The 24,877-nt window shown below is 46.6% G+C and overlaps 1 protein-coding gene across 4 annotated transcripts in view; it reads right to left on the reverse strand.

Moving 5' to 3' along the window:
• The window catches only part of OGDH (oxoglutarate dehydrogenase), an 84,567-nt gene that overhangs the window by 56,000 nt on the left and 3,690 nt on the right, over positions 1-24,877 (reverse strand). For 3 of the 4 annotated variants that reach the window (XM_007524396.3, XM_007524397.3, XM_007524395.3), the window contains exon 2: positions 5,219-5,468. In XM_007524396.3, coding sequence (XP_007524458.1) covers positions 5,219-5,440 — 222 coding nt within the window. In that variant the 5' untranslated portion in view covers positions 5,441-5,468. Of the gene's footprint in view, positions 1-5,218; positions 5,469-24,877 lie in introns of those variants that run through there. The other variant, XM_060171602.1, reaches the window with a different exon arrangement.

Raw genomic sequence — 24,877 nt, forward strand, 5'->3', positions numbered from 1 at the left:
TAAAAAAAAAACAACATAACAATAAAACAAGGGCAACAAAGGGAAAAATGGCCTCCAGGAGTAGTGGATTCATGGTGCAGGCAACGAGCCCCAGCAATAACCCTGGAGGTAAAAAAGAAAAAAAAAAAAAAAAAGATCAGGGATTGAGCAGTAGCACAGTGGGTTAAGAGCACACATGGCATGAAGTGCAAGCACTGGCATAAAGATCATGGTTCGAGCCCCAGACTCCCACCTGCAGGGGGGCCACTTTACAAGTAGTGAAGCCAGTCTGCAGGTGTACCTTTCTCTTGCCATCTGCCGCTCTCTTGATTTCTCTGTCCTATCCAACAACAGCAGCAATAACAAGGGCAACAAAATGGGAAGAAATGGCCTCTAGAAGCAGTGGATTTTTAGTGCATGCACTGAGCCCCAGCGATAACCCTTGAAGCAAAAATAAATAAAAGTAAAATGAAGATCGAAAGAAAAATTTATAAGTTGCTGAAAAGCAGAGTCTCCTCATGCCTGAGGCTCCAGAGTCCCAGGTTCAATTCCCTACACCACCATAAGCCAGAACTGATCAGTGCTCTGGTTAAAAAAAAAAAAAGGAAGAAAAGAGTCTCATGCCTTCCTCGGTGTGTAGCCCAGGCTGTCCCAGCACCACACGGAGATGCCACAGCACCAGGGGAAGCAGCATGTCTCCCTCTATCTGAATGAAAGCTGGGTCTGCCTGAGACAGCGTGCTGCTTCGCCATGTGTGTGGCCCAAGGCTGAGCCAGGCCTGCACTGCATTGAAAGAAGCTTCAGTGCTGCGGATTCTTTTTCTATCTAGAAAAGAAAGAAACTTTGAGACAGTAATCACACATGGGTTAGACCCTGGTTCCACAAAACACACCAAAACTTAAAGGGGCTTGCTTGGTAGAACATACATGTCACCATGCACGCTATGTCCGAGCCCAACCCACAACCCCCAAAAATCGGTAGATGTTTTTTGCCTCCAGAGTTATTTCTGGGGCTCTGTGCCTATGCTATGAATCCACTGCTCCTGGCAGCCGTTTTTTCCATTGCTGTTGGATAGGACAGAGAAATCAAGAGGGGAGGGGAAGACAGAGGGGGGAGATAAAGAGGCACCTGCAGACCTGCTCCACAGCTTGTGAAGCAAACTCCCCCCCATAGGGAGCTGGGGGCTCAAACCGGGATACTTGTGCCAGTCCCTACACTCCGTAGTATGTGCACTTAACCTGGTGAATCTCCAGGCCCCCAAAAGGTAATTTTTTTTTTTCCCTCCAGGGTTATTGCTGGACTCGGTGCCTGCACCACGAATCCACCGCTCCTGGAGGCCATTTCCCCCCTTTGTTGCCCTTGTTGTTGTAGCCTCGTTGTGGTTATGATTATTGCCCTTGTTGACGCTATTCGTTGTTGGATAGGACAGAGAAATGGAGAGAGGAGGGGAAGACAGAGTGGGGGAGAGAAAGAGAGACACCTGCAGACCTGCTCCACCGCCTGTGAAGCGACCCCCCTGCAGGTGGGGAGCCGGGGGCTCGAACCGGGATCCTTATGCCGGTCCTTGCGCTTTGCGCCACATGCGCTTAACCCGCTGCGCCACCACCCGACCCCCAAAAGGTAATTTATTTTCCCTTTTGTTGCCCTTTTTATTCTTGTAGTTATTTGTCATTGATGGATAGGACAGAGAGAAGAGGGGAAGACAGAGAGGGGGAGAGAAAGATAAGACAAGACACCTGCAGACCTGCTTCACCACCTGTGAACTCCCCCCACATGTGGGGAGCCGGAGGCTTGAACCGGGATCCTCAGGCTGGTCCTTGCGCTTTGCTTAACCCACTGCGCTACTGCCCAACCCTGACCCCCAAAAGGTAGATTTTTAAAGCAGTGAAATACAAACACGTTTGTCCAAACCCACAGACAGCATAACACCAAGAATGAACCCTGGGAGTCAGGCTGTAGCGTAGCAGGTTAAGCGCATGTGGCGCAAAGCACAAGGATCAGCAGAAGGATTCCAGTTCGAGCCCCTGGCTCCCCACCTGCAGGGGAGTTGCTTCACAGGCAGCAAAGCAGGTCTGCAGGTGTCTTTCTCTCCCCGTCTTCCCCTCCACTCTCCATTTCTCTCTAATTAAAAAAAAAAAAGAAGCTTTAAAAAAGAATGAACACTAATGTAAACCATGGACTTCAGGTAATGCATTGTGACTTTTTTTAAACAGACCACTGCTTATGGTTTATGGTGGTGCCAGAGACTGAACCTAGGACTTTGGAGCCTTGGGGGTAAAGTCTTCTGCAGAGCCGTTACGTTTTCTTCCCCAAATGACTTATGACTTTGACAGGCAGAAATAACAGTGAAGTTGACCATAGCAGCTCCCTTCAGTGTGGACGGAGTGCTGGATTTAAATCTAGGTCATGCACATGGCAAAGTAGTATACTGGCCAAGTGAGCTATTTCTCTAGCTTTGTGATCTTTTACCAGAGCACTGCTCAGCTCTGGTTTATAATGGTGTGGGAGACTGAACCTGAACTTCAGAGCCTTAGGCATGAGAGTCTCCTTGCATAACCATTATGCTATCTACCTCTGACCCTAATTTTAATCTATTTTAATATCTTTTGCTTTGCTTCTAGGGTTTCTCATCAGGACTTCGAGACTGAAATGATTCTACCACTCCTAGCAGATTTTATTTTATTTTTTTAAGATAGAGGATAAGAGGGAAAAATGGGGAGGAGAGAGGAGAGATACCACAGTAATGCTCCATTGCTTGCAAACATTTCCCATGCAGGTGTGCCCACATGGTCAAGTGCTTGAACCCAGGTCCTCATGTATGACTACGTGTGCTCTACCTGGTGAGCTATCTCCTGGCCTACTGAACTGTGCTCTCAGTTCCTGACAGCTTCTAATCACCTAAATGATAAGACCAATAGCTCCATTTGTGCCCTGATATTTGGTCTTTGACCCTGGTTCCTGGAACCCTGGTACCTTCCTGTGTAGGAGAATCTAATTCTAGTGCAGCAACACTGGGTGGGTTCCTAGATGAGAGCTGGTCACAGGCCGAGCCATCAAGAGCATCAGTTTTTCAGTCTTGACCGCCCCCCTCTTATCTCAAGGGAGCTAATGACAGATCATTAGCCTGTATGACAAACCTGCCACACACACCCACAAATAAAGTTAGAGCTTTTGGGCTGAGAAGCAAGTGAAGGAAGGTGCTGGGAGAGCCAAGTGCCTAGAGAGCCCACAGCAATCCAAGCCCTTCCCCATATGGCCTCTTGCCTCTACAACTTTCATCTAGATGTTCACCTGTGTCCATATCTTTTTTTGCTCTTTAAGATTCATTTATTTGGGGGCTAGGTGGTGGTGCACCCAGTTGAATGCATGTTACCATACACAAGGACCTGGATTCAAGCCCCTGGCCACCATCTGCAGGTGGGAAGTTTCACAAGCTGTGAAGCAATGCTGCAGGTATCTCCCCAATCTCCCCTTCCCTCTAAATTTGTCTTTATCCAACAAACAGACAAAAAAAAATTTTATGAAAGAGCACCTCTCTGGCTCACGTAGTGCTGGGGATTGAAGCTAAGGCCTAATGCATTCAAGAACTATGCTCTTTCAGGAGTTGGGTGCTAGTACAGTGGGTTAAGCGCACGTGGTGCCAAGCACAAGGACCGATGTAAGGATCCCAGTTCTAGCCCCCGATTACCCACCTGCAGGGAGTTCACCTCACAGGCAGTGAAGCAGGTCTGCAGATGTCTATCTTTCTCTCCTCATCTTCCTGTCCTCTCTTGATATCTGTCCTACCCAACAACTTCAATGACAATAACAAAAACAATGAAACAAGGGCAACAAAAGGAAAAATAAATAAATATAAAAAATAAAATTAAAAAGCTAAAAAATTAAAAAAAAAAAAAAAGAACTATGCTCTTTCTACTAAGCCAGGTCTCAATCATGCTCTTTTATCACACTGGTAAATGAAGGTCATGGGAAGAAGACAAAAGGCAATGAGACAGGTCTGGCACCAGATCCGTTTGATTCTGAAACTCATGCACTGAATTTATTAAGTAACCTTGCAGGCTGTAAGTAACTGTGCTACCTTCAGAACCTGAACTTCAGAACCCACTGAACACCACAGGGGTGACTGCTCTACAAGGCACTTCTTTTGGGGGGGGCAGTCTGCTTAGAAAAGGGAAACGGTGGGGGTGGGTAGAACAGGTGGCAGCACCCCCAGTGCACATAATATTAAGCACAAGACCTAGGTTGAGCCTCCACTCCCCACTTGCACGGGGGATGCTTTATGAGTGGTGAAGTAATGCTGGCTCCTCTTCTCCCCTACCTCCCCCTCCTTTCTTAAGTTTATTATTGGACAGAGTCAGACACTGAGAGGGGAAGGGGAGCTTTCCCCCTACTAGTGAGAACCAAGGGTGGGGGAAGCTTGTGCATTCCCTAACAAAAAGTTACAGACTCTAGATACAGACCAGGACTTAAGGGACAGGGTACATGTGCACATGTATACATAAGTTAGGGGAAGCTATGTACCTCAAAAAGTCAAAGTACTCAGTAAGACACCATAAAGTACCTAGTCAAATATTTACTACTTAGGCCTAGAAATACTCCTCTCCTACCCCTTAATCACTTTAAGTCTAATCTCATTAGATAAAGTAAGGACTACAAAAATTGGGTAAGGGCAAAATACTAAGAAATTCTGCCACTAGGCATGCCCTCAACTGAGTGAATCCATGAAGACAGGCTCTAAGGAGAAAGTAGTTGGTGACCCGGAGATAGTCTTTGCAGAACTAACTTTCACATACAGAATAGCATGAGGATAATGACCGAAATTATCATTTATACAGGTTTAACATGAAATGACTTGAGGGACAGTGAGACGGGGTGTTTCAGGTGGTCACTCATGTGATTTCCTCCTGTCTTCAGCATCTCCATGCTGCAACAGGCTTGGTGAGCTCCTGAACATGGTACAAACGTGGTGTCATCCTCTTAGGGTAGCCAATGCAGGAACCAAGGCCTCGGTGTGTTGAGTAACAAGCACTGGGTGAAGGCTCCTTTGGAGAAGGGCAGTTCCTGTTGGGTGTGGGTCTTCTGGCTGAGACTGAGCTGGAGCTGGCGCAGAGGATGCAGGCAGGTGGGGCTGCCAGTCGTTGCCCACTTGCCTGCCTTCCTGGGATGCATGCACTTACCTGGGCTGGCCAGCCACGCTATGCCGCAATTCCAAGCACACGAAGACTCCTGCAAGCCTTACCTTGTGTACACTTTTGGGGTTTTCCAACCAAGCATAGTACATTTCCTCCACATAGTTCGAACTAGTCCCACTGAGAAAGGGTTCTGCAGCAACAGGGGCAGAATAACAGCGAATCTGCCGAAACGTCCTAGCTGCTGCTGGTCTGTTTTGTGAAAAGGTCTTAATAGTCTGGGAAGCCGTCAACGGCCTAAACTTAGCAGCACAAGTCCTTAAGTGAAACATTCTGCAGTCCTGAGGTCTCTCACACTGCCTGTACAAAAAAAAAAGGGGAGGGGGTAGAGAAGTTAAAAAGAGCATTTATGTGGTCCAGGAGGTGGCGCAGTGGATAAAGCATTGGATTCTCAACCATGAGGTCCTGAGTTGGATCCCCGGCAGCACATGTACCAGAGTGACGTCTGGTTCTTTCTCTCCTCCTATCTTCCTCATGAATAAATAAATTCTTTAAAAAAAAAAAAAGAGCATTTATGGGGGCCAGGTGGTAGCGCAATGAGTTAGGCATATATGATGTGAAGTGCAAGGACCAGTGCAGGGATCCCAGTTTGAGCCACTGGCTCCCCACCTGCAGGGGGGTCGCTTCAGAGGTGGTGAGGCAGATCTACAGGTGTCTATCTTTCTCTCCTCGTCTTCCCCTCCTTTCTCTTTCTCTCCGTCCTACCCAACAACAGCGACAGCAATGACAATAATATTAACAATGATAAACAAGGGCAACAAAGGGGAAAAATGGCCTCCAGGAGCACTGGATTTGTAGTGCAAACACCAAGGCCCAGCAATAACCCTGGAGGCAAAAAGAAAAAAAGGGGGGGGTGGAGGTCGGGCAGTAGCACAGTGGTTAAGCGCACATGGTGCAAAGCACAAGTACTGGCGTAAGGATCCTGGTTCGAGCCCCCGGTTCCCTACCTGCAGGGGGGTCGCTTCACAGGTAGTGAAGTAGGTCTGCAGGTGTCTGTCTCTCTCTGTCCACCCGTCTCCCCTCTCTCAATTTCTCTGTCCTATCCAACAACAACATCTATGGCAACAATAACAATAATGACAAGGGCAACAAAATCAGAAAAAAAAAAGCCTCCAGGAACAGTGGGCTCATAGTGTAGTCACCAAGCCCCAGCAATAATCATGGAGGCAAAAAAAAAAAAAGCATTTATTGGCCTTGGCTTTGGATGAGACACTGGACTCTCAAGCATGAGGTCCTGAGTTTAATCCCAGCAATACCTATGCCAGAGGGATGCTTTGGTCTGCTTTCATCCCTAATTAATAAAGCTTAAAAGTAGATGTACTTTTTTTTTAAAAAGAGCATTTAAACAAATAAAGTTATTGATTAAAAGGAAGACAGGCTGTGTACAGCCAGCATGCCCTGCTCCAGGGCCTAGGTCCAGGCTGCTGTCAGTGTGGTAAAGCACAGACTACCCCAGCTGGCCTTGTAGGCAGAAGGCTCACCCAGTCTGATCACAAGAGGCAAGGCCTTCACTGAGAGGGTGAACTCGGGCTTGAGAGGTACACATGCTTTACCTGTGTACGGTCCCAGCTCAACCCAAGTTACCACATAACTAAATCTAGCTAGAGAAATAAAATTGAGCTCCGACAGAAGGACCTGATGACCTGACTGCTGCACACAGGTGTGACTATTTTCATAGGCACTTTTTGGGGGCCCAGAGCATTGCTTAGCTCTGTCTTGTGGTGGTGCTGGAGATTGAACCCAGGAGCCTCAGACATGAAAATCATTTTGCCCAACCATTATGCTATCTCCCTAGTTCTCACATTTTTTCATTAGGGGAGTGGGAGGGGCCCAACCTGGAGTCACTGGAGTAACAGGGGTTAGGAGAGGACATGCACACAGCAATCACTAAAGGTCCACTTGCCTTGTGCCACTACAGTCATCAGCTACAATTTTTGGGACTCTTCACACACCCCAAATTCCTTAAAAGGTGGGCACCACAGCCTGGGCAGGCCGAATTCAGAGGGGTCCATCACAAAGAGTGACACCTGGAAGGCGACTCAGTGGTCAAACTATAGACTCTTGTTTGATCTCAGGCACCACCACCCTCTCCCATTTATTCATTTATTCATTCATTCATTCTTACACCAGGGCACTGTTCAGCTCTGGCTTATGGTGGTGCAGGGATAGAGCCTGGGAGTTTGTAGTCTCAGGCATGTGAAGTCTCTTCACATAACCATTATGCTATCTCCCCTGCCCTAAAACACTCTTAACCAAGTGTAATCAACACTAGTCATTAAGACAGACCTCCTCACCATGGCCATGGAATAGTGTGTCCCCTGCTCTGATGTTATCAATGTTTCCTGAAAGAAGCCATCTGCCAGACCAGCATCATCAGGCTGTGGCCAGATGTGTGCTCATGACCCAAGCCCCACATCTGGAACAAGCAGAGTCCAGAGGAGCTGCACTTATTGGCTGGAGAGCACACTACCACCCCCACCCCCCTACCCCAACACCCTCACCACCACTCCCCCCAGGAGCTAGCCCATGGAACATTCTCTGAACACAGGCCACACAACCCCCCCCCCACCCCCCTGCATTTCCCAAGCCACATTCCACAGTGAGTTCAGGAGGCAGGGCCAACTCCCGACCTGTCAGTCTCAGTGATGGACCCTCTGAATTCGGCCTGCCCAGGCTGTTTTGGCCCAACACTCACCAAGGTGAGCTCACTGAGTACTGCCACCACTGCTGCTTTAAATGAGAATCTAAAAAAATTCCTCAGGTCCAAAGGCCTATGTTCATTTCCCTCTCCAAGTTATATAGCTAGCTTCAAACACTCCACTGCTATATTGGCTTTATCTCCTAGAACAAAGCAGTGGTGGTAAACGGGTTAAGCCAGGCTGGGAAACTCCACACATGCACTAACAACTTGGCATTTCCTTCTAAAAACTTCATGTCACAGTGAAGGCGTCGAGCAGTGTGGGGCCTCAGGAAAGGGCTAGTCTTAGGGACTTTAAAAAAAAAGGAAAGCAGGCTGCTACTTTGAGAGTCCCCTCACCTCAACTCCCTGAAGGTACCTAAAATTTAACTCCATTTTTGAGATCTTGCAGTAAGATCCTATCAAGAAATCTGGATCTCCAGGCCAGCAGAATGCCTCACTTGGCTAGCACACTTGCTCTGCCCTGTGAGACAGACCCAGATTGAGGCCCAGCCCTCACAGCACTGGAGAAAGCTTCCATGCTGCAGGATCCTGCCCCTCTATCTAAAGTCAGCCTGGAGCAGCCACAAACAAGGGGGTAGGGCAGCGGGCACCCGGTTGAGCACATGCATTACTATGTGTGAGGACCAGGGTTTGAGCCCCTGCTCCGCACCTGGAGGAGGAAGCTTCATGAGCTTCGAAGAAGATCTGCAGGCATCTCTCTCAATCTCTTGCCTCTCCTCTCAATTTCTACCCACCCTATCAAAAAAAAATTAGGTAAGTAAATCTGAATTAATCAAGAATTACACAGAACTGTGTGTCAGGAGTCATTCCTTACACCTGCACCCTTCTGCCAATGGCAGCAGGAGAGATCAGAGACTCCCCTGGGTGCCAACTCATGAACCCTCACCACACTTGTTTCTAAGCCCCTCCTGCCTTCCAGTCTGAGTGGTTCTCAGGGGAGAAAAGGAACAGTTTATGGGTAGCCTCATTGAGCATCACTGGGTTGCTGCAATAATCTGCCTAAAGGAAAGCCCACCCCAAATGTGCTAAGGCAATCCAATTATAAATCCTAACCTAACCACAGCTGCCCCTCCCCTGGGAATGCACTCCAAGCTGGTCAGCATGGCATCCCCCAGCCAGCACATCTGAAGCAACTTTTTCCATGGCACAGAGGAAGGTGAGATCATCTGTAACAAGATCTTTTCCTACTCCCCAGGGGTAGTTACCAGAGATAGAATAAATTCCCTTGCTCTCTTTCAGTCTACAGAGACCTTTCAGCAACGGGGTAGAGCTGACCATGGATGGCATGTGGGACTCTCAAGCAACAGGTCCCAAAGTTCAGCTCCCAGTATCCTCATATAAGTAGCCAGGAGGTGGGCGCAGTGGTGGAGTTCTGAACTTCTGAGTACGAGGTATCAAGTACGATCCTTGGTACTGTGTATGCCAGAGTGCTGCTCTGGCCTCTCTCATTAGGTCCTGAAATAAAATTTTAAAGGAGGGGGATTTCAGAGAACTTTTCTACTTGCTACATAGGATGCTCCCTGATTGAGATATTGACTAAAATCAATTAGATCAACTGACCCAGTGACAGGGGCTACCCTGACAATCGCCAAACTGCTCATTTACCTTTTGCAGAGGTAAAGTCATCCTTGAACATGGTGCCATCCATAAACCACGGAACCTAGTCAGGCCCAGCCTCCCAGCTCACAAATGCCTACTGCTGCCAGGACAGTGGACACCAGGTTTGCATTTCATTGTAGTGGATGGCCCATCTTCCTAATTAAGAGTCAACCAGGGCCTAGGAAGGGGCGGCCCTGTTTAAGCACATACTACAATGCACAAGACCCTGTATTCAAGCCCCCGGCCTCTATATGCAGGGATGAAGCAGTGCTGTAGGTGTCTTTCCCTCTTCTCAATGTCTGTCTCTATCCAATAAATAAAATAAAAACTTAGGAAGTCAACTAGGTGGTGGTTCACCTGGCAGAGCGTACCTATCACCATGTGTGAAACTCCTGGTCACCACTTGCTGGGGGGTAGGGGAAGCAAAATGAGCTGTGAAGCAATGCTTACTCTCTCCTCTCTTCCTGTTCCCAGTCAGCCTTGTCAAACCTTGTGACAACAATCCTACAAGTCAGTCCCTCCAAGTGCTGCTTATGTTAAAAAATAAGAAGCCAGGAGTCAGGCGGTAGTGCAGTGGGTTAAGCACAGGTGGCACAAAGTGCAAGGACCGGCGTAAGGATCCTGGTTCGAGCCCCTGGCTACCCACCTACAGGGGGGTCGATTCACAACTGGTGGAGCAGGTCTACAGGTGTCTACCTTTCTCTCCCCCTCCTCTCCATTTCTCTGTCCTATCCAACAATGACGACATCAATAACAATAATAGCTACAGCAATAAAACATGGGCAACAAAAGGGAATAAGTGTTAAAAATAAAAGAAACCAGGGGTTGGGCAGTAGCGCAGCAGTTAAGCGCATGTGGCGTGAAGCCAAAGACCAGCATGAGGATCCCAGTTTGAGCCCCTGGTTCCCCACCTGCGGGGAAGTCGCTTCACAGGTGGTGAAGCATGCCTGTAGGTGTCCATCTTTCTCTTTCCTCTGTCTTCCCCTCCTCTCTCCAATTCTCTGTTATATCCAACAGCGACATCAATAATAATAACTACAACAACAAAAAAGGGCAACAAAAGCTAGGGATGTATGAAACCGAAGGAAAAACAGACTTCAAAGTATAGTCCTAAAAATTACCACCAAAATGAAAAGGTTTACAAAAGAAAATTTCAACAAAGACAAGAAATATGAAAGAACTTCTAAGCAATCACCTGCAGCCTGCATGGCACTGGGAGAAGGTTTGTTGTGGTGTCTGTCTTAAGTCAGCCTTTGGGGTAAACTCAAAAGTTCATAAAATAAGCCTAGAGCAGAGTAGCTCTGGGAATGACAAATCACAGAAATCAGATACAGTAACTGAACTAAGTATCACAGTAGAGGGGACACCTACAGAGGGACAGAATCAAAAATCAAAATGCTGAGAGGACAAAGTGGAGGAAATCGCCAAGAAAACCAGCAAAAATAACAAATGGAGAATGAGTTATGGAAATCAAGAGAAATATTCACATCATAGGGGTGCCAGGTGAGAGGCACAAAGGAACTTCTCATCTGAATAAATATTAACTGGGAATTTATCCAAATCAAAAGAGGAGATAGATTCTCAGATCCAGGAGGCTCTAAGACCTCCAAGGAAAATGAAGCCAAACTAAAGCTCACCAAGGCGCATAATTAAAATGTCAAAGATCAAAGATAAACACAGTACTAAAAGCAACTAAAGAAAACCAGTCACCTGTAAGGGCACGCTGATAAAAATATCAGCTGATTTCTCAATAGAAACCCTAAAAGGCTACTGAGGATTGGCAGGACATGAAGTCCTGAATGGAAAAAGACACCTACCTAAGAATCCTTTATCCTGTCAGGTACCAACCAGGCTGGAGGGGTGATGGGGATCCAGCTAATCAGACAAATGAGCTAAAGGAATTCACTGACACTAAACCAGTGACACAGGAAATATTGAAATGCTCTTTAAAAAAAAAAAGTATTTATTCCCTTTTGTTGCCACTGTTTTATTGTTGTAGTTATTGTTGATGTTGTCATTGTTGGATAGGACAGAGAGAAATGGAGAGAGGAGGGGAAGACAGGGGGGAGAGAAAGATAGACACCTGCAGACCTGCTTTACCACTTGTGAAGCGACTCCCCTGTAGGTGGGGAGCCGGGGGCTCAAACTGGGATCCTTATGACGGTACTTGCACTTTGCGCCACCTGTGCTTCACCCACTGCGCTACTGCCCGACTCCCTGAAATGTTCTCTTATAGTAGAAATGAAGAAGCAAGGGAATAAGCAAATTCAAATGAAGACAAATCTTTGGTCTCATACTGCAGAAGTGAGGCTCTCAAGGGGGCTTGGCAAGGCAGCCTGTTCTAAGAGTGGGGGTCCAATAGGTTCAGGTGGAGACTTATTGGTACTTTGCTGGAAGCTGAGGTGTGGTAGATACATTGAAGAGTGAGGAATTGCACTTCTAACACATTTATAGGCTTGTAGTCCAAGGTTAATTTAATAATGAAAATGGGACTCCTGGGATTCCCACACAAACGCAATGAGCCTAGACCTCGAATAGATCTTTCTCCATTATCACTGGTCATCTTCATCAGGAACAACATAATGGGCCCCTTTGGGCCCCCCCCATAAGACCTTGCCCTCAAGGTGGATCAACAATGGTAGAGAATGTTCCATTCTCCAAAGGGGAGCTGGATAGCATAGTCTATCTACCACCTGTAGATGGGTCCTGAAATTAGTCCAACTCGAAATGTTCCTACTGATGACCGCAGGATGCAAGTTTGGACCAACAGGAATGGAGAGTTTACATAGGCTCCTATGCTGAATATGGGCCCCAGATCAAATCGATGGGGTTTACAGTCCACAATATTTATACATTTTCCCCATATTTGGGAGTTAACTCTCTTCCCCGATCCAGCTTTCTGGTCCTTTTTTCCAGCCATGACATCATCTCCCCAGATAACAACTTGGGTCCACCTGAATATCAGATGTCAGGCTCAGGCAAAAGCTAAAAGTCATGGGCCCTTTGGAATATGCCCTAAAATAGACCTATTAGCTATTTTCAAACCGAAGACCCCAAATCTTCATCTGCAATATTCCAGCCTTTAGGTTCATGATCAATCAACAATTTGTATGGCTTTATATGTTGACTCTTTCAGCCACCAGGTTCTAGATGCTACCATGATGCCAATCGGACCTCCCTGGACAGATGACCCCACCAATGTGTCTGGGAGCTCCACTTCTTCAGAGCCCTGCCCCACTAGGGAGAGACAGACTGGGAGTATGAATCGACCTGCTAATGCCAGTGTTCAGCAGGGAAGCAATTACAGAAGTGAGACCTTCCACCTTCTGCATCCCGTAATGACCCTGGGTCCATGCTCCCAGAGGGATAAAGAATAGGGAAGCTATCAGGGGAAGGGATGGGATACGGAACTCTGGTGGTGGGAATTGTACTCCTCTTATCCTATGGTCTTGTCAGTGTTTTCATTTTATAAATAAATAAATGAAAATAGGGGGCCAGGTGGTGGCACATTTGTTTGAGAGCACATACTACAATGTGCAAGTACATAGGTTCAAGCTTCTGATCCCCACCTGCAGGGGGAAAGTTTTGCAAGTGAAGCAATGATGCAGGTGTCTCCCTCTATCTTCCCTTCCCTCTTGACTTTTGTGTCTATCCAATAAAAGGGGCCAGGTGGTGGCACATCTGGCTAAGCGCACACATTACAGGTGTCTCTCCCTCTCTACCTTCCCCTCCCATCTCAGTATCTCTATATCCAATAAATAAGTAACAAAGAAAATTCAAGGAGATGGGAGTCGGGCGGTGGCGCAGTGGGTTAAGCGCAGGTGGTACAAAGCGCAAGGACTGGCATAAGGATCCCGGTTCGAGCCCCCGGCTCCCCACCTGCAGGGGAGTCGCTTCACGGGCGGTGAAGCAGGTCTGCAGGTGTCTTTCTCTCCCCTCTCTCTCTGTCTTCCCCTCCTCTCTCCATTTCTCTGTCCTATCCAACAACAAAGCAACGTCAACAATGGCAATAATAACCGCAAAGAGGCTGCAACAAAAAGGGGGAAAAAAAAAAAGAAAATTCATGGAGGCAATACTGTGACTGCAGTTTTGGAGTATTATATTAAGTGTGCGTTCCCAACTGCAGTCCCTAGCATATGCAATGCTGGACTGATGCTCTGGACTTAGTCTACTCTCTTGTCATAAATCTTTAAAACATGATTTTAGAAACAAAGAACTAACTATAAGTCTGAGTCTGTCACAGGAGTCATGTGGCTGTCAGGTGCCCCGGCATTCCTGTCCAACTACATTCCAGTTCCTTGGCAGCATGAAGAAACCCAAGAAGCTCTACAACCACCTAAGCAACAGAAACTGTTCTGATGCTGGCATGCACATTTCACCTCTGCTGGTTTGAATTTTTCATTCTTTACTTCAGACAGAGATACAGAGGGGAAAAGACACAGTGCTAAAGCTTTCAGTACTGTGGCTTTCCCATGTGGTGCCAGGGCTTGAAACCAGGGCATCCATGAGTGGCTAAGCACACATTCTACTAGATGAACTAATTCCAGGCCTCCATCAAAAAAATAGATATCTCAAAATGGATTTTGCCTCTTAGCACCTATTTACACCTATTCTGCACTGCCATAGCGATAACTACACTTAAAATTCAAATAGGCATTCCTATTCTGCCCGGAATGTAAAATTACTATTTGTCGGAAGTTGGGCGGTAGCACAGCGGGTTAAGCGCAGGTGGTACAAAGCGCAAGGACTGGCATAAGGATTCCGGTTCGAGCCCCTGGCTCCCCACCTACAGGGGAGTTGCTTCACAGGTGGTGAAGCAGGTCTGCAGGTGTCTATCTTTCTCTCCCCCCATCTTTCTCTCCTCTCTCCATTTCTCTCTGTCCTATCCAACAATGAGGACATCAATAACCAACAAAAAACAATGGCAACAAAAGGGAATAAATATTTTAAAAAATACTATTTGTCCCTTAGAAAAATGTCTTCTTACTTTAACATTTTAATGTAAACTTTTTCTTCCTTTCATTTGACAGGGCAGGAATTGGCAGGGGAGTAGGGAAATAGGAAAACATGTTACAATGTGGTGAGGTCAGGCTTGAAGCTGAAAAGACATGTTACAATGTGGTGAGGTCAGGCTTGAAGCTGGGTCATGCACATGGCAAAGCAGTGCACTGTTCCATTTTTGTACTGGTAGTTCTCATGGTAGGTGTGTGCTTTATCATGCCTGGCCTGGGCTCACACTGCAGCTCCATAAGGAGCTGTGACACCAGGGGGCCAATGCTTGGGATGTGTCCTCTCTGTCCCCCTCCCAAGCTGGATGGAAAAGGGTTAGTCTTGGAGTAGAAACAATGCATATGGGTTACAGTGTGGCTCTAAACAAAGTGTATAAAAGAATGAGGGGGTCGGGTGGTAGTGCAGTGGTTTAAGTGCACATGGCACAAAGCACAAGGACCAGCATAAAGATAAATCCCTGTTTGAGCTCCAGGCTCCCCACCTGCAGGGGGGTCGCTTAACAAGCAGTGAAGCAGGTGCGCAGGTGTCTTTCTCTCCACCTCTGTCTTCCCCTCCTCTCTTCATGTGGTTATTACTATTGTTGTTATTGATGTCATTGTTGTTGGATAGGACAGAAATGGAGAGAGGAGGGAGTCGGGCGGTAGCACAGAGGGTTAAGCGCAGGTGGCACAAAGCACAAGGACCGGCATACGGATCCTGGTTCGAGCCCCTGGCTCCCCACCTGCAGGGGAGTCACTTCACAAGCAGTGAAGCATATCTGCAGGTGTTTATCTTTCTCTCCCCGTCTTTCCCTCCTTTCTCCATTTCTCTGTCCTGTCCAACAACAACATCAATAAAAACAGTGATAACTACAATAATAAAACAACAAGGGTAATGTCAGGTGTGGAATGTCAACCCTTCAGCCTCATTACATGGGTGAGACCTTTCTCATAGGATTCTCTTAATTCCATTTCAGGTGGTTCACTTCCTAACCAAGTCCCAAAACCTAGATATAGACCAGGTCCCATGCATATGTACACTCCATAAATTAGGGCAAAATATATACCTGAAAGCAAAAGTGAACACTAGTCTGTAGTCAATATATGCAGCAAGCAAGTATAAAGACCTAAAAAGACACCATAAAGTGCCCAAATGAAATAGTTTCTATTTAGACTTAGGTACCATCCTCACCTACTTCCTATTACACTTCCCTCAGTCACTCCAAAGCACCTTAAGGACTGCAAAAGCTGAGTAAGGGCAAGAGACTGGTATACTTTAATGATGACTCTTCAGTCACTGTCAGGCCACTCCATCTGAGGCCCTAGTCAGGGAGTCCTGAGATTCCTAAGCAGACCTCGAATAGATCCCTCTCTCCATTATTACTGGTCATCTTCATCAGAACAACAAAATAGACCCCATTGTGAGTAGAGAATGTTCCATCCTCTGAAAGGAGGCTGGACAACATACTCTTATCTACCACCTGAGGAAGATGGGTCCTGAAAGTGGGGCAGCTTGGAACGTTCCTACTCATGACCACAGAATGCAAGCTCAGATTTACAAGGACACAGAGGTTACATGTGCTCCTATGCTGAATATGGGCTCCAGATCAAATCGATGGGGTATAAGTCAACAATATTTATATACCTTTCCCATATTTAGGAGCTACTCTCTTCCATAATCTAGCTTCCTAGCCCTTTTTCCGGCCATGACATCATCTCCCCAGACAATAACTTGGGTCCACCTACATATCAGATGTCAGGCTTGTGTTCCGAGAGGTGGCACGGTGGCTAAGGCACTAGACTCAAACATGAGGTCCTGAGTTCAATCCCCAGCAGCACATGTACCAGAGTGATGGCTGGTTTTTTCTCTATCTTTCTCATGAATAAACAAATTCTTTAAAAAGAAAAAAGATGTCAGGCTCAGTAAAAGGAAAAAAAAAAACTAGTCATGGGCCCTTTGGAATCCAATGAAAATAGGCCTACTAGCTAGCTACAAAACAGAGACCCCAAATCTTCATCTGCAATATTCCAGCCTTTAGGTTCATGATTAGTCAACAATGTGTTTGGCTATATATGTTGACTTTTTTTCAGTCACCAGGTTCCAGATGCTACCATGATGCCAACCGTACTTCCCTGGGCAGATGATCCCCCCAGTGGACCCTGGAGCCCCACCCCACTAGGGAAAGAGATACGCTGGGAGTATGAATTGACCTGCCAATGCCCATGTTCAGTGGGGAAGCAATTACAGAAGCCATACCTTCCACCTTCTGTACCCCATAGTGACCCTGGGCCCATGCTCCCCAGAGGGATAAAGAATAGAAAAGCTTAAAAAAAAAAAAGCTATCAGGGAAGGGGAGGGATATCTGGTGGTGGGAATTGTGTGGCATTGTACCCCTCTTATCCTATGGTTTTTGTCAGTTTCCTTTTTATAAATAAAAAAGGGGGCCAGGTGGTGGCACACCATGTTACAGTACCAAGGATCCGGGTTTGAGCCCGCAGTCCCCACCTGCAGGGGGAAAGCTTCACAAACGGTGAAACAGCTGCAGATGTGTCTCCGTCTCTCCTCTCTTTTTTTTAAAGAATCCACTTATTCATTCATGAGAAAGATAGGAGAGAAAGAACCAGACATCACTCTGGGATATGTGCTGCCGGGATCGAACTCAGGACCTCGTGGTTGAGAATCAATCCAATGCTTTATCCACCGTGCCACCTCCCGGACCGCTGTCTCTTCCTATTACTCCCTTCCCTCTCAATTTCTGGCTATCTCTATCCAATACACAAAGATAATAAAAAAATTAAAACATAAGAAAAATGTTTTCCTTTTTAAATTTCATTAATTTGGCAGGACAGAGTAATTGAGAGTGAAGAGAAGTAGAGGGGAGAGGAGACACAAACATTTGTAGCACTACTTCACCGTTCAAATTTTTCCCCCTGCAGGGGGATTGTAGGGGGCCACTGTCAGACAATCAGCCTGTGCACAGTTTCTCGAAAGTGAGTCAGGGAAATGATCCCTCATCACTAAGTGTTTGTGGTTTGTTGCCTGACAACCATTTTGAAAGAACTCATTTTGAAAATATTTGCCATCTTATTGGTTTTCATTAAGATTCTTAGGATGAGTCAAGAGCATGTACCCACTACATACCTGAGGCTGTGACTCCATGCCTGAGGCTCTCTTAGCTTCAGCAAGTATCAAACACTCCCTATAGGCAGAGAATCTCAAAAGTAATCTGTTCAACTTCTCTCGCCTGCTATCTCATTAAACAGAGGCAGGGAAATAGTAAGATAACTTTCAGACTACAAAGGCATTTTGCCAGGTCTAGATGACAGGGATAGTTGAGTGTGCAAAGCCAATAGCAAAGTGACAATGACTGGTCACACGGACCAGACACACATCCCATTAGGTTTAGTTTCCTTTGACAAAGAAGGAAAGCAAGTACTCCTGTCTCCCAGCTTTTTGTAATTATGATAAAGATAAAAACCCACTGCAGTTTGAAGGTATGTATATGACCATGGAACCTCCCAGAAGGACCAACTAATGATGTTACTTCAGAAAGCTAAAATCCCTCTAGCAGGATGCGACCAGACTTCCCTGGACAGACAACCCCACCAATGTGCCTTGGCGCTCCACTTCCCCAGAGCCCTTCCCCACTAGGGAAAGAGAAGCAGACTGGGAGTATGGATCGACCTGTCAACGCCCATGTTCAGCGGGGAAGCAATGACAGAAGCCAGACCTTCCACCTTCTGCATCCCACAATGACCTTGGGTCCATACTCCCAGAGGGTTAAAGAGTAGGAAAGCTATCAGGGGAGGGGTTGGTATACGGAGATCTGGTGGTAGGAACTGTGCGAAGCTGTACCCCTCTTATCCTATGGTTTTGTCAAGGTTTCCTTTTATAAATAAAATTTTTTTTTAAAAAAGCTAAAATCCCAAGTGGGGGAGATAGCAAAAAGGTTATGCAGACTCATGCCTGAGGCATAATGCCTAAATTCAAGCCCTTCCCCCCTCCCCATCTGTTGTGTGTGTGTGTGTGTGGGGGGGGGAAGCGTCATGAACAGCAGAGCAGTGCTACAGGTGTTTCTGGTCTCTAAGGGGGCCTACCTGCAGGGGGAAGCTTTACAAGCTGTGAAGTAGTGCTATAGGTGTCTATCTCCCCCCTCAAATTTTCTGTCTTTATCCAATACATTTTTTTAAAAGGTGGAGGAAGACACTGGAAGAGGTAGAATTGTGCAGGCACCCAAGACCATTGATAATCCTGGTAAAAAACAACTAAACAAAAAGCCCCTGAAACAGGAGAGAAGGGAACAGGGATTCGGGTAGATAGCATAATGGTCATGCAAAGAGACTCTCATGCCTGGGGTTCAGAAGTCCCAGGTTCAATCCCCCTCACCACCATAAGCAGTGCTCTGGTTTAAAAAAAAGAAAAAGCATAAGGACCGGCTTAAGGATCCTGGTTTGCGTCCTGGCTCCCCACCTGCAGGGGGTTCACTTCACAAGTGGTGAAGCATGTCTTTCTGTCCTATCCAACAACAGCAGCAGCTACAACAATAAAACAAGGGCAACAAAATAAATATTTTTAAATAAATACATAAATTTAAAAAAAGGAAATACTTCCATCCAAAAAGATCTGTGTACACATATGTTCTTGGCAGCACAATTTGTAATAGCCAAAACCTGGAAGCAACCCAGGTGTCCAACAGCAAATGAGTGGCTGAGCAAGTTGTGGTATATATACACAATGGAATACTACTCAGCTGTAAAAAATGGTGACTTCACCATTTTCAGCCGATCTTGGATGGACCTTGAAAAAATCATGTTGAGTGAAATAAGTCAGAAACAGAAGGATGAATATGGGATGATCTCACTCTCAGGCCGAAGTTGAAAAACAAGATTAGAAAAGAAAACACAAGTCGAACCTGAAATGGAATTGGAGTATTACACCAAAGTAAAAGACTCGGGGGTGGGTGGGTGGGTGGGTGGGGAGAATACAGGTCCATGAAAAATGATAAATGAAATAGTGGGGGTTGTATTGTTAAATGGGAATCTGGGGAATGTTATGCATGTAAAAAAAAAAAAAAAAGAAGTAGAAACGCAAAGCAGAAATTGACTGAGTTTGGAGTATGGCACCAAAGTAAGAAAGCAGAAGTATACTAGAGTTAGCAGTGAGTACCTCCCTAATACTTCCTCTCCACTTTTCCAAGCTTTGGGTCCATGATTGCTCAACAATTTGTTTGGCTTTGTATGTTAACTCTCTTTTCAGTCACCAGGTTCCAGGTGTCATCAGGATGCCGTCCAGACTTCCCGAGATTGAAGACACCACCAATGTGTCCTGGAGCTCAGCTTCCCCAGAGACCCATCCTACTAGGGAAAGAGAGAGGCAGACTGGGAGTATGGACCGACCAGTCAACGCCCATGTTCAGCGAGGAAGCAATTACAGAAGCCAGACCTTCTACCTTCTGCAACCCTCAATGACCCTGGGTCCATGCTCCCAGAGGGATAGAGAATGGGAAAGCTATCGGGGGAGGGGGTGGGATATGGAGATTGGGCGGTGGGAATTGTGTGGAGTTGTACCCCTCCTACCCTATGGTTTTGTTAATTAATCCTTTCTTAAATAAAAAAAAATAAATTAAAAAAAAAAAAAGGAAATACTAAGAGTGAACCTAAGGGGCAAAGAAAGACTGGCATTAAGTCTTGGGTTTGCTTTTTACTTCTAATATCCCTAGGTCCTAGAAGTTGAGAGCCAAAATTAAAAAAAGGGGGGGGCAGGCGGTGGTACACCTGGTTAAGCACACACACCACAGTGCACAAGGACCTAGGTTCAAGCCCCTGGTCCCACCTGCAGGGAAGTTTGAGTGGTGAAATAGAGCTGCAGGTGTCTGTCTCTCTGCCCTCTCAATTTCTGTCTCTATCCAATAATAAGTAGAATTTTTAAAAAAGTTGACAACCCGGGAGTCGGGCTGTAGCGCAGCGGGTTAAGCGCAGGTGGCGCAAAGCACAAGGACCGGCATAAGGATCCCGGTTTGAGCCCCGGCTCCCCACCTGCAGGGGAGTCGCTTCACAGGCGGTGAAGCAGGTCTGCAGGTGTCTATCTTTCTCTCCTCCTCTCTGTCTTCCCCTACTCTCTCCATTTCTCTCTGTCCTATCCAATAACGACAACAACAATAATATAACTACAACAATAAAAAAAAACAGCAAGGGCAACAAAAGGGAATAAATAAAATTAAATATTTAAAAAAAAATTTTTTAAAAAGTTGACAACCCGGAACTGTTAAGTAATGTGTAAAAAAAAAACCTACAGACACCTACACTCTGGCCAAAGTATCAGGAATGAGGCTATGTCTTCCATGACAGAACCCTTTCAGACAGATCAGTGGGCTGCTTAGCACCTGGCAGTCCAGTGCCACCTTACATGATGTCAGATCATGACTGCCATCCCCACCAGGTAATGAACCCCACCCTCAGGCCAGCTGTCAGAAGATTAGATTCACACACGCCCGCAGGCCAACACCCCTCTATCCCTATGCAGAGGATAATGAGCTTACGCCCACAGAGGTAGCCACAAGGAAACCTTCCTATAAAGCCAAGGTGAGGGACCTCTGCTGCTTTCTTAACACTTAAAACTCAGTGGGGTTCAAAAAATGAAATGAACTTAGAAGTAAGAGGTGGAGAGTTCAATCCCTGGGACAGCATACGCTGGTTCTCTAATAAAATCTTACCAGGCCCAGATGGTTTCACCAAGGAAATCCCATCAAATCTTTGAAGAGGAACTCTCCCAGCAAATACAAGAGAAAGAAACACCACTTCCTTTTATGAAATCCTTATGTCACATCACTGACATCGTTAAGTGACTTCACACCAGGCAGAGATGGGAGGGGGGCGGCAGTGGTGCACTCAGCTAAGTGCATATATCACCATGAACAAGGATCCGGGTTTGAGCCCCCACTCTGTACCGGCAGGGAGGACGCTTCATAAGTGGTGAAGTGGGTCTGCAGGTGTCTCTTTCCCTATCTCCCCTTCCCTCTCAATTTTTCTGTCCTGTCAAAAAGGAAAAGGAAAAAAAAGTGGATTCATAGTGCCCACACTGAGCCCCAGATAGTCCTGGTAGCAATTAAAAAAACAAAACAAAGGAATGGCAGGAGAAACCACCAGGCCCTGTTCTGTGAGGAGAGCAGCTGGAGACACTATCCCCAGGGTAGGGACCACCCCAAGAATCACCTGACAGGCTGCAGCTGGTGGGAAGAGGCACTCAAGAGGCACAGAGAACCGGTGGGGATAGATTGGAGACACACAAGTTTCTAAACCTGTTTAAGTGAGGAAAGAAAACTGCAAGGGAGAATTACTTCCTGAATTTGAAGACCTCTAGTTTTTGCTGCTAAACAAGCTGGAGTCTATCAGACTACTTGTACTAGAGTTAACTGTGGGAGGCTGGGTGGTGGTGCACCCGATTGAGCACACACAAAACAGTGCTTCAATCTCCTAGCCCCTGCTGCAGGGGGGGATCTTCACAAGCTGTGAAGTGCTGCAAGTGTCCCCCTTTCTAAATCCCCTCCCCATTTAATTTCTTTGCCCTATCAAATAAAAAAAAGGGGGTGGGGGAATCGGGCGGTGGAGCAGTGGGTTAAGCACAGGTGGCGCAAAGCGCAAGGACCGGCATAAGGATCCCGGTTCCAGCCCCCGGCTCCCCACCTGCAGGGGAGTCATTTCACAAATGGTGAAGCAGGTCTGCAGGTGTCTCTTTCTCTCCCCCTTTGTCTTCTCCATCTCTCTCAATTTGTCCTATCCAACAACAACGACATCAATCATAACTACAACAATAAAACAACAAGGACAACAAAAGGGAATAAGTAATAAAAAAATATAGTGGTCCGGGAGGTGGCACAGTGGATAAAGTACTGGATTCTCAACCATGACGTCCTGAGTTCGATCCCCTGCAGCACATGTACCAGAGTGATGTCTGGTTCTTTCCTATCTCTCTCTTGAATGAATTAATAAATAAATTCTTTAATATATATATATTTTTTTTTAAAAAAAAGGGGGGTGGAAGGCACTGAGCAGTGAATTCAGGTGCAGGCAGGCACTGAGGCCCAGTGGTAACCCTGGTGGTAAGAAAAAAAATTAGGTGGTGGTGCACACACTACAGTGCACAAGGACCTGGGTTCAAGCCCCTGGTCCTGCAGGAGGAAAGCTTCACAAGTGGTGAAGCAGAGCTGCAGGTGTCTATCTCTATCTCCCCCTCCCATCTCAATTCAGTAATAAAAATTATTTTATTTCATTTACTTATTTATTATTGGATAGAGACAGAGGAATTGAGAAGGGAGAAAACAGAGGGAAAGAGACAGAGGTCTTGAACCTAGGTCTTTGAGCACTATAATGTGTGTGCTTCGCCAGGTGTGTCACCACCTGGTCCCCATAAAAATATTTAAAAAATTATGGAAGAAAACCTAAATGAGGATGGGGAGAGAGCATAATAGCTATGCAAAAGGAATTTCATGCTTGAGGCTCCAAAGTCCTAAGTTCAGTCCCCCACACCACCATAAGCCAGAGCTGAGCAGTGTTGTGGTGTCTCTACCTCTCATTAAAAATAAAAGTATAGGGGGTCGGGCGGTGGCGCAGTGGGTTAAGCGCACGTGGAGCAAAGCGCAGGGACCGGCGTAAGGATCCCGGTTCGAGCCCCCGGCTCCCCACCTGCAGGGGAGTCGCTTCACGGGCGGTGAAGCAGGTCTGCAGGTGTCTATCTTTCCTCTTCTCTCTCTGTCTTCCCCTCCTCTCTCCATTTCTCTGTCCTATCCAACAACAAAGCAACGTCAACAATGTCAATAATAACTGCAACGAGGCTGCAACAACTAGGGCAACAAAAAGGGGGAAAAATGGCCTCCAGGAGCGGTGGATTCATGGTGCAGGCACCGAGCCCAGCAATAACCCTGGAGGAATAAATAAATAAATAAAAGTATATATAAAAAAAGAAAAGAAAAAACCTAACAGAGCAAGACAAACTTCAAGATATGCCTGCGCTTAGAAATCTGGTACCTGGGAGTCAGGCGGTAGCACAGTGGGTTAAGCGCACGTGGTGCAAAGCGCTAGGACCGGTTAGGATCCTGGTTTGAGCCCCCAGCTCCACACCTGCAGGGGAGTCGCTTCACAGGCGGTGAAGCAGGTCTGCAGGCATCTGTCTCTCTTCCTATCTCCCTCTTCTCTCTCAATTTCTCTGTCTCTATCCAATAACAAATAAAAAATCTGGTGCCTGAAATAACAGCAGCGTTGACAAGTAGACCTGCTTTTACTAGCAAGAATTGGAAGTACTCACCTAAGCTGTGAACACCTACAGCCCCCCAAATGTTAGTTTAAACCAAAGCACTGTTCAGCTCTGACTTGTTTATGTTGGTGATAGGGACTGAACCTGGGCCTGCTAGGGCCACAAACATGATGGTCTCTAGTGCTACCCAGTGTGATCAAGACAGTCTCCCTCCACATTTGCCAAAAAAGGAGCAGCACATTTCAGATAAGTGTTGACAGTGGGTGCTGAAACTGACCATGTGGATCTCATAACCACAGCTAGTGGGAGACCGGAAAAGTACTAAGTGCTCCTGATCTCCCTCTAGCCCCCAACCCTTCCTTCTCACCCAGCTGCCTGAGGGAGCACAGAATGGTGTCCAGGTATGAAAGAACCTTCCCCAGAAATGCTGAGGCCTGTTGCTATGCTTCATATTGGTTTGGTCTCTCCCCCCCCCCCCGGGGAGATTGTGGTTTGGCCCCTGCTAGTTTCGCAGGCCCCCTTCTCCCGGCCCCCTGCCCCCTACGGACTTCCAGAGTTCTTGCCGCTGCCACTGGAGGAGAAGGATGCAGGACAGATCTGTGTGGTGATTGGTTTGGGTTAGTTTTTGAATCGTTGTTCGTGAATAAAGAAATACAGCTTCTCTGCCCAGCCGTGTGTCCTGGAGTCTCTGTCTACCACCTTCACTAGCCTGGCCTACTAGAGCCCTGAACTTTAACAGAAGCCACCCAACAACAGCTGCTGGTAATTTCAGCACCTGGTATATGGACCACAGAGCAAGTCTCCAGAATTGCTGTTTTGAGTATGAGGTTAGAGAGGCTTCATTTAAAAAAACCTAAATAGCATGTCATAGCTATGCATTTTCCAAGGTCACAGAAAACTAATACCGTATTGCTCCACTGAGCTTTCTTCAAATCCTGTTCTCCAGGTTTTTTTGTTTTGGTTTTGGTGGGGGAGGCTTAAACCTAGGTTTTTGGTGTAGCAAAGCAAATACTAACCAGGTGAGTTACTTTGCTGACCCACTCAAATTCTTTCATAATCAGTATTTTCAGTGGGAATGATGTACCTCTTGAAAAATAACTTTCTAGGGTGAGGGAGATAGCATAATGGTTATGCAGACTAAGGCTCCAAGGTCCCAAATTCATTCCCCCAC

Source organism: Erinaceus europaeus, chromosome 14, assembly GCF_950295315.1.
Source record: "Erinaceus europaeus chromosome 14, mEriEur2.1, whole genome shotgun sequence".
NCBI lineage: Eukaryota > Metazoa > Chordata > Mammalia > Eulipotyphla > Erinaceidae > Erinaceus > Erinaceus europaeus.